At 42.8% G+C, this 10,045-nt stretch overlaps 1 protein-coding gene across 2 annotated transcripts; it reads left to right on the plus strand.

Annotated features, from left to right (window-relative positions):
* The first annotated feature begins 685 nt into the window (after positions 1-685).
* Positions 686-9,398, plus strand: LOC135501886 (gamma-aminobutyric acid type B receptor subunit 1-like). Of its 2 annotated transcripts, none has more exons than XM_064794284.1 (17): positions 686-836; positions 1,235-1,537; positions 1,862-1,996; positions 2,235-2,405; positions 2,537-2,638; positions 2,926-2,991; positions 3,201-3,392; positions 3,822-3,964; positions 4,211-4,316; positions 4,448-4,589; positions 4,935-5,085; positions 5,419-5,551; positions 5,757-5,864; positions 5,972-6,179; positions 6,687-6,814; positions 7,099-7,365; positions 7,524-9,398. In XM_064794284.1, exons 2-17 carry the CDS (start codon positions 1,280-1,282, stop codon positions 7,830-7,832), a joined length of 2,619 nt encoding a protein of 872 aa, XP_064650354.1. In that variant the 5' UTR covers positions 686-836; positions 1,235-1,279; the 3' UTR covers positions 7,833-9,398. The 2 variants fall into 2 exon arrangements, with proteins under 2 accessions (XP_064650354.1, XP_064650356.1); XM_064794286.1 differs by having other exon boundaries at positions 686-818.
* Positions 9,399-10,045: the final 647 nt, after the last annotated feature.

Raw genomic sequence — 10,045 nt, forward strand, 5'->3', positions numbered from 1 at the left:
AGACACGCTCGTGAGCAATGTTCAGAATTCATACAAGTTCCTGTCAATTCATCTCGCGTTTCCGTTGTCTTCTATCTACCAACGTTGAGGACTTTAGACTAAAAACTGATGTTGCTTGATTCTGTCGCAACTGAAATCGTGGGTCTAGTTCAATGCCTGAAAGCCTCCTCTCGTGTGATGGAAAGGGGACTTGCATGATGACCCTTCCAATGTTGTTTAGAAAATCAAAATAGGATCTTGCTAAGAGCTTTAAAACAGTAACTTGGCGAGATTGGAAATGTGAGCCCTTTTGAAACTAACTGTTAGACTTGGACATTTTCACTTCATACGGGTTGACAGCATTTGAGGGACAAAAAAAGGGGCGTCCAATGGCCTATTCCTGCTTGAAACAAATGCAGCAAGGTGGTGGGGGGAGGGGGCAGAGATGTTCAGAAGGTGTCATTGTGCCCCAGTCAAGGTGATGATAAACTACATGTGTGAGCCCCTTCCTAAAAAGGCCTTCGGTTTTTTTCGGAGACATCAGAAGGCACTGCCACGGCCGAAGCGGAATTCATGTGTGAGCCCTTCCAAAACTGGCCTTCGGTTTTTTCGGAGACATCAGAAGGCACTGTCACGGCCGAAGCGGAATTCACCTTCCAAGGTTTACCGTCGAATAATGCTTGTAATCAGGTAATGAAGAAAAAAAAGCAGAAATGGAGAAATTATCAATATTTTCCACAGGAAAAAGCAAGATTTCTGGCGTTCTGCGTCAATAAATCAATGATGAAAGATGTCCATATTATGGACAATGGTACACAGCTGATGTAAAAGACTGACTGGTATCCATCACTACGAAGGTTTTGACGTTATTTGAGTTTCATTGTCGTGTTTTGATTCCCTTTTTTCTTAAAATTCTTCCATCCTCTCGGACTCTGGCTCATCAACCAAGCCAATGTAACGTTAGCTGTAAGCCTTTACCACCATGCATTTTGCCAGAATACCGTTCTTGTAGTCGGATCGTAAGAGACATGACTTTCAAGACAAGTCATCAATTCAACATTACCAATCGAAGGCGTTGCAGCCGCCGTTAGCCATGTTAGCCTTCTTTCTAGTTCCCTGATGCCGAGATGGAGATGAGCCAGTGCAGTGGTCGATTGTGCTACCCAACCCAGTTGTATTTCATAAGCTTCTTGTTTAGTTGATTGTTTCCCCAACACAAACACAACCTGTGTATACAATATTCCCTCTTTTCCAGATTTGGAAAGATTTCTCACCCTTGATTGCCAATTATCATCTGATAATGATTCAATTAACGTCATTAAGATTAGCCACTGCCGTACGTTTTCTTCTGGTGCTATCATGTGTTCGACCCGGACAACTGGAACACCCCACCGGCAAGAATAAGGACATATGGATTGGTGGGATCTTTCCGATGGAAGGAGGGTGGGCAGGCGGTAATGGTTGCTTCCCTGCCACGATAATGGCGCTGCAAGATGTCAATGCTCGATCTGATATTCTGCCTGGATATCGTCTGCAGATGGCGTATAATGACAGCAAGGTAAGAGTCTATATTTCATGTATCGAAATTGTAAAACATTCTTCGGATCTAAGGCCAGGGATCATAATGATAATCTCAAAGTACTTTGAAAAAGCCAAAATTTCTACTATGTCCCCTCAACCTTCCTGAAAGACTTAACTCTAAACAGAAAGGCCCTATGTCCCCTCATCCTTCCTGAAAGACTTAACTCTAAACAGAAAGGCCCTTTGTATTTGAAGCCTTATTTGCTACCAATGTTTGCAAAGGTTTTATATTCCCAGTTTTCAATATTACGTAGGCGCGATGGTGTTGGATATTTCCATTTTGTGGCTCTCCTGTTTTCAGTGCAGTGCCGGTCTGGGAACGAAGGCGATGTATGAACTCCTCTACAACCCTCCAACCAAAATCATCTTCCTAGTTGGCTGCAGTTTGGTCTCAACATTCGTGGCGCAGGCAGCCAAGATGTGGAATCTGGTAGTGGTATGTATGACGGACTAAAAAAACATATTGAAGACTACAGTATTCCTCCAGAATGAATTCAACAACGAGCCCAGTTGTAGAGTTGGAAGGAAAGCCTCGCAACTCGTGGCTTCAGAAATCACTCCAAAGCAAAAATTAGAAGTCTTAGAACATGTAGAAGTTGAATAGATACCTTACCTCTGTTAAATAAATCTTTGGTTGAAATGACAAATTTGTCGATGAAAAAGTTACCTTTCAGTTGTCCTACGGCTCCAGCTCTCCTGCCTTGTCAGATCGGACTCGCTTCCCGACGTTCTTCCGCACCCATCCGTCTGCCAACCTGCAGAATCCGACGCGGATTAAATTGATCAAGCGCTGGAACTTCTCCCGTATCGCCACCATACAGCAGATTGAAGAAGTATTCACATCTGTAAGTATTGTGTTCAGTTTTCCTGACCACATCAACGGCTTCATACAGATGCCGACATAATCTACGCTACATGTTAATTTCATCACGTTCATGTGAAAAGTGTTCATTCTGAATTTTCTGTATCATTTCAGACGATTCAAGATCTTGAAAATAAAGTGAAAAATGAGGGCATTGAGATCGCAATAAGAACAAGTTTCCTCAACGATCCAACTAATGCAGTCAAAAGTTTAAAGGTGAGCTCTCTGTTTCTAAGTGTCAGCTTAAGCTCTTTACCTTCCAGCTCTTTTGAATAAAATTCCCGCAATTCTCTGCAGCAATCGTGAATACGTTCGAATACATTATTCGGTTGACTTCGGCTTTCTATCGATGGCCGGAAATGACCTAAGGCCATGCTTTCCTGTTCAAAACAAATTTTGTCACTGACGCCGGCACTAACTTAGCTTGATGTTATCTCCTTGAGCAAAGCACTTAAACCTAACGCCAAGTTAAAGTTACTTGTTTTATCGTTGTTGTCATCCAGAGGCAAGATGCACGTGTCATCATTGGTGTATTCTATGAGGGCTACGCGAGAAGGGTTTTCTGTGAGGTAAGTCCAGCGATGGGTGGTTCATCTGGTAATCTTTCATATTGGTATTCCTCTGTCCTTTTACCAATGCAGCCTAAGACCAAAATGGTGATATCCTGAAATTTTCCCTGCATTTCTGTAGATGATTAAGAAATGATGACAGATCATTTTGGGGGGAAGTTACTTTGGTGGAGGTGTTTGGATCCTTATCATCAATTGTTTCTCTTCAGGCCTACAAACAGGGCCTGTATGGCAAGAAGTATGTCTGGTTCCTGATTGGTTGGTATGCAGACGACTGGTACCTACTACCAAATCAGCATGTCAACTGTACGAAGGAGGAAATGAAAAAAGCGGTCGAGGGCCATTTTACGACTGAGTCGATGATGTTGAATCAAGCAGACGTGGCGACTGTCTCTGGAATGGTCAGTGGGAAGTCTATATTTAGGGATGGGATGAATTCCAGGGAGCCTCATAGCCTATTAGTTAACACTGCTGGCTACCACACAAAAGGGCCTGGGGAGAACCCATGATTGTATTTCTGGATGAAACGGTGTGGCTTTCAAGGAATTAACATTCCTGGCTCTTCACAGTCCTTCGAATAAGATATAAAACCGAGGTTCCTCGTAGCTGGTGTCTATGCCGAGGCAGTTTAAAGACCCCACCTAGTGAGAAACATGAGTAGCGTGCGTGGACTCGATACCGCTGGCCGAAGTCAAACAAAAATAAAATATTTAGTCTATTGCCAATTGAAAATGAGCCGATTTACCAACTTTTAGCTTCGTGGACATGTCACGGTTGACCATGTTTACGGTACTTCAGTTCTATTGTTATATACCGCGTTTCATTTGCAGACGTCGAGCGAGTTTCAGCAGCGCCTCATAAATGTCTATCTGAACAACACCAATCCAAACAGAGTGGTCGGATACCCTGAGGCACCGCTGGCCTACGATGCAGTCTGGGCTACGGCACTAGCATTGGACAAGGTCACGAAGAGGTATGCTAGACTTCGATTTTATGTTTGATAGCATGGCTTCCAACCTGTCAGTATTTTCAGTATTTAGTCAGCAAATTTGTAATTAGTGCTGAAAGCAACCAACATTTTTCCAAATTGGAGGACGGCCTCAAGTTGCTCTCAGATTGCCTCTGAGGGAAATGGGCCTTGTTCATAACCGGACCTCGAGAGATTTTCCTTAAAAGCACTCTAACAATTACACAACTTTTTATTTCTTTTCTATCTCAGATTGGCGGCCAAGAATCGAAGCATTGAAGAATTTCACTACCACAACAAGGAAATTTATGATGAGATATTCAAGGCTGTCAATGAAACAAAGTTCCTCGGAGTCTCGGTAAGTTGTCGTTAAATGTATAATAAAATCATCAGTTTAACCCGCAGTCTGAGAATATATGTTCATTGCTAATTGCAGCAATTAGGAAAGAATCTTTATGATTTTATCTAAATACATGTATTCACTTGCAGGGCCCTGTCTATTTCACGAAATCAGGTGACCGCATCGCCTGGACTCAGATTGAACAAATGGTCGACGGCAAATACAACAAAGTCGGTTACTATGACTACTTCACCAACAACCTGTCATGGCTTGGCGGAGAAAAATGGATCGGTGAGTTGCACTTCTATAGTGCATTACTTTCCCTGGTCCAGTTGATGAAAGGCCCTAAAATGTACATCTTCAAGAGACACTATACATAATTTACTGTCAAGAGGGGGGCGCTCTTGAACATTTTCATACCATGTGGAAATAGCGCCTTACTAATTTGATTTTACTTTAAGGCTGCAGGTTCCTTGTTGATATTCAGGCCTTTAGGAAATAACCCTGTTAAATTAACACCTGAGAACACGTCTCTTAAATTGTTTTAAAGTGCCCATGAAAGAAATCTTTCTTCTGATAAGAGAGGGCGCTCTAATTTGGTTTTTACATTACGCTACATCTGCATTTACACTTTAGGTGGAAAGCCGCCACCAGATCAGACGGCGATCGTCCTCAAACTGCGTGTGGTATCGATGGGTCTGTACATTGGCATGAGTGTGGTGGCCACCCAGGGCATCATCATTGGACTTGTCTGTCTCTTGTTCAACACCTTCAACCAGCACAGGAGGTAAGACTGCCCACACCAGGGCACCACCCCATCAGTACCGTCAGTATTCTGTCCTGAACTTTGTCAAATAGAACTAAAAACTATTTAAAGTCTCCCATAGCAATCCATTTAGAGTTCTGAAGGTCACTTGCAATAATACTGAAAACATAAACCCAGGGTTTCAAAATATTGAAACTTTGTTAACTGCTACCCCCAGTGGCCTGTAGAAGAATCAACTCATTCCTCTGATGAAATGATTCAGGTAGTCATGAAATGTCAAAAGTAGTTGTTTCAATACTGTTTTGTGAAAAGATATACGTTTGTTATATTTTTTGAAAACATCTTTCATTGCAGTCATATTCGTCAGTCCACTCCAGTTCTGAATAGCGTGACGGCTGTTGGTTGTATGATTTGTCTCACTACCATCTTCCTCCTCGGACTCGACGGCAGATTCGTGTCAGAAAGAACCTATCCGATCCTCTGTCAGGTAACAAGCTGCCTAACTATTTACCTAGACACGGCGTTTGTAATTCAAACACGCCACCTATATCTCAATCGAACACAGTTCTTTGTAAAAGGTGGCTGCCCTACTGAGGTTTTTCCCTTGTAGCTTGTAATTTTGTTCTTAGGACTGTAACCACCTCAATGATAATGTGAATAAGATGACGAGATGTATATCAAAATTTTTTCAGATGCGGGTGTGGGTTCTGTCCATAGGTTTCACCTTGGCGTACGGCTCCATGTTCACCAAAGTCTGGACCGTCTACCGTCTTGCCATCAGGCGCAAAAAGGACAGTCGGGTAAGTCTGCAGCATACTGTCAACTGAAGGACTGTCCCTTAAACGAGGGTCTATCCTCAACCTGTTAAAAGATCTGGAAAATAATGAATATTTTGTCCTATTTGTAGATGAATATCCAGCCATGCGAGATTTACATCGTCCTTGCCATTCTGTTGATAATCGACCTCATTTTCTTGACCGTGTGGCACATAATGGATCCCCTCCGTCGAATTCTCCAAGATTTCCCGAAAGAATCGCCGAAGGATACGGATGCAGACGTGCTGTATGTACCGCAACTGGAGCAGTGCACATGTACTCATCTCACTATCTGGCTGGGTATGTTCAGTTTGTCTGTGCAGAACAGTAGAACCTCTCTATATTAAGGACACCTCTTGGACTAACAAATGCTGTCCTTAATTGACAGGTGTCCATGTTACAGAGGTCAAATTCTATGGAAATAGTAGATACGCTAGCAAGTGTAGGTTTCCTATTACCAGGACGTGTTGTCCTTGATGTTGAGACCGAGCGGTGACATGGTGCGCAGTCGATGGATCCATGTAGACTCTTTGGCGAGTCTAATGTTTTTGGAGTTATCCGCATCTGGGGAGGCGTGGATGAATTCTAGGACGAAGATGCGTACATCATCCAGTCCATGGTGGTCGGTTTGATCGAAGTGATAGCCGATGATTATCGGACCCAAGCAGTCGCATCACGTCTTGACTAATAAATTCTATGGAAATGGCCAACTTTGGACCAAATGTAGTCTCTATAATTGAGAGTTGTGCGCTAAATCCCCTGGTTTATAGTACCCTACAATGGTTACATCTTTATATTCTCTCATAGGTGTTATCCTAGGCTACAAGGGCCTTCTCCTCATGTTTGGCATCCTACTCTCCTACGAGACTCGCAGCGTCAAGATCAAGACTGTGAACGACTCCAGATTTGTGGGGATGGGCATCTACAATGTCGTGGTATGTAAACATCGGTGGTTTTCTCTGAAATGACCTTTAAGGGGGTTACAGGTGGAAGCTAGGGGGCAAACAGGTGGCCTGAGGTGACTAATTTGTTAGGGGACTGGTCCAAACATGAATAGCAACAGAAACAGAAAGTTTGCACTAACAGTCGGCAAAACATCTGTGTTCATTTCCTGTTTATTCCAAGAACTGCATGCCCTCTGTAAACTTCATCACTGCTGGCCGAGCATTATCTCGAGACGCTCATGGTCTTCTTTTCATATTGTCTATCACTTTGTTAGGTATTGAGTATCATCACAGCCCCTGTGACACTGATCATCAGCGACCAACAAGACGCGAGCTTCGCATTCGTGGCGTCTGCCATCATCCTTTGCTGCTTCCTCTCAATGGGCCTGATATTTGTACCAAAAATCTTCGACATTATCCGCCATCCCAATGATGCGCAGGAAACCGCAGCACTGACGGAGGCATTGGCGAATCGGGAAGAGGAGGAGAGGCATCAGCGCCTCCTGGCAGAGAATGAGGAACTAAAGAAACAAATAGCAGAGGTAAGATTGGCTGAGGGCATTTTTCGGGGGTGGTTTTGCACCAGAGCTTGAATTTAACCAAGACTACGCAGGTACTCAGTTGGCAAACATGACCAGGGAGTCATGTTCCCCAGACGTATGGAAAGTTTCAATTCCAATTTTTTCTGCTCCAATTTCAGAAAGAAGAGAGGATTAAAGACCTTAACAAGCGCATACAGCTGAGGTCCGAGAGCAGGGCGCGGATGCAAAGCACTTCCAGCTTCAGCGAAAAAGATGCCGTCGTCATCGAAAATACGGGTAGAACTTACAGCCTGAAGGTGGAGAGCAAAAACTTGCTGACTCCACCCCCAGGCAAGATATTTAGCGAGGAGGCACTGAGCACTGGCGACGGAAATTCTGACTCTGCGATGGCGATGAGTTCGACAATGAAGAGTTCCTCGAAGACTTCTGATGAGCATGATGAGACGTTTTCTGAATCCTGTTTGTAAAGTCTGACGAAACATACTTGAGCAGCTCAGTAAGCTCTACAACCTGAGCATTTCTGACTGGTACCCATTTATACATGTACACCTAGATGGAGTACCGGGGAAGGCAAGTTTGGCAAGGAGACCTACCTAGAGTCTTAGGCCAACTGAAGGGTTCGACCCAGACTGCTCATCGAGAGTCTGAGCCATAAGACCACATCAGCAAATGAAATAAATCCAGCAAATGAAATAAATGTGGCCTTAGGTTGTAAACGTTCATGTCAAGGAAGAATTTCTTTGTGAACTTTGTTCATCGTGTAGAAATGTTACAAAAAAGAAACAATGCAAATTCATTTACAAGGAAACAAGATTCCTGATCTTGAACTATTTATCTGATCTTATTTATATCTCATATATTCGTAAATAGAAAAGTGTTATTTTTATAGCGGATGATGTACATGTAAGAGTTCTATTTGTTGCTGTTTATTTTACTTTGTTTTATTCAAGACTGTTCGCATTTTGCATTGTTAGTGTGTTTTGAAAATAATCTGTATTTTGTAGTACATGTATATACTCTGTCACCCCAGTAAATTTTGTCTTATTTGACAAAATTTTCTAAACCTTGTCATATTGATATTTCGTTTTGTACATCATGCTAGTGTATTGTTTGCTTTCTGTAAGTTCTTCTAGTCAATTGAGTTGAAAAGTGAAATCAGATAAACTGTTAGTCCCCGAATGTGTGACTCTTTTTACAGTAATGTTGGGAATGCACTTCAAATTTCTCCTGGTGTTACCTCAAAATTCATTAAGGCTGAAAAAAGAGGATAAATTGCAGACACTGAAGGCACGACTCTCAACCCTTTCCTCCCCAAGATGAAATAATTCAGTCTTTTTTCAGCTTGAATGTCTTTTGAGATGATCTCAGTGGCCAGAGTGACTTATTCTGCATGTCTGGGTTGTTAAATCATACAAAAGAATCGTAAACATTGTATTTGTTGCGGCATTGCCTTAGTGCCGTTATCATGAATGTAAATAGACTGTATTCTTCCGTTAGAGTGCACCACTTGACACTGTCAAAAAACATGATGTACCATACCCGCATTTAAAATAAATTTTTCAAATTTTCGAACAAAAAGAGTATGCCTTTATAGAAGGCTATTCTACATAGTATTCTGATCACTGCCAATATTGTTTTACTCTGGTTTTCGAGTACAGCCAGACCTGTTGAACGGACCTCATTTTTATTGGACCAGGGGTAATAATGTCCAGGTTATATTCGGATCTCAAACTATAGATCCATGCACTTGATTGGGACCAACGTTTACGAAAACGTCGCGTCACGTCACGTTACCCTAATGTAAAATGCATGGTGACGTGACGACGGCCAACACTACGTCATGTCAACGTTGTTCCCAATCAAGTGCATGAATCTATAGTGCCCAGAATTAAATATCTTGAGCACCACCATTTAACAAAATCGTGACTGTTGTTGATGTTATATGTGAACTTTGTGCTAGTCATAGAATGATATTTATGTTACAGGCAAGAGGCCTTACTAAAGCAATAAAGGTTCAGTCAAAGTAGAAAATAGTTGAATAGTTAGTTATCAAATGCATGTTTTAGACTTGGAGGCCTCCCAAGGTGACAGTATAAACTCAACCTCACATTCGGAGGTGACAGTAGAGACTCGACCTTTCACTCCGAGGTGACAGTTTAGACTGATGACTAATGATTTGGCACCTCTACATTGATGGGATGGATATGTTTTGGGCGTACGGGCGGCCGAGGACGTGCCCAATGAAAGCCCTGTTGTCGTGACTGTCCACCGCGGCCGCCGAAGACGGTCTGGCCGCGTGTATCGTTACCTCCCAACATTGAGGCATGTACGGTATTGTTAAACTTTCAGGCGGGATTCTGACTCGGAGGCATTCAGTCATAATCTATCAGATGGTAGCCTCCCACCAACATAACGACGGAATGAGTTGTTGGCCCATAGCGGCCCGGTAGATGTGGAGGCTGGCTGACCCCTTTAAAAGCGTCATCACCAGCGCTTGGCTCCTGCCTATTGTCCCCTTTACTAAGGTTATTGTACATGTCCACAAATGTACAATTACGCCTCACATTTTCAAAATGATTACTAACATGCCGACCCCTTGAGAGCTTAATTAGAATGCTAAAGCTCAACTCCTTGACAATTCATGATATAGCATTTCCATCTACTCAAGCATACATTGGAA

This window comes from Lineus longissimus, chromosome 17, assembly GCF_910592395.1.
Source record: "Lineus longissimus chromosome 17, tnLinLong1.2, whole genome shotgun sequence".
NCBI lineage: Eukaryota > Metazoa > Nemertea > Pilidiophora > Heteronemertea > Lineidae > Lineus > Lineus longissimus.

Bases quoted from the DNA above. Each gene is read 5' to 3' on its own strand.
- LOC135501886 (XM_064794284.1), top strand. From the start codon at position 1,280: ATGATTCAATTAACGTCATTAAGATTAGCCACTGCCGTACGTTTTCTT. The intron at 3,393-3,821 runs GTCAGTGGGAAG...TTTCATTTGCAG, and splicing joins TGGCGACTGTCTCTGGAATG to ACGTCGAGCGAGTTTCAGCA. The intron at 5,086-5,418 runs GTAAGACTGCCC...CTTTCATTGCAG, and splicing joins ACCTTCAACCAGCACAGGAG to TCATATTCGTCAGTCCACTC.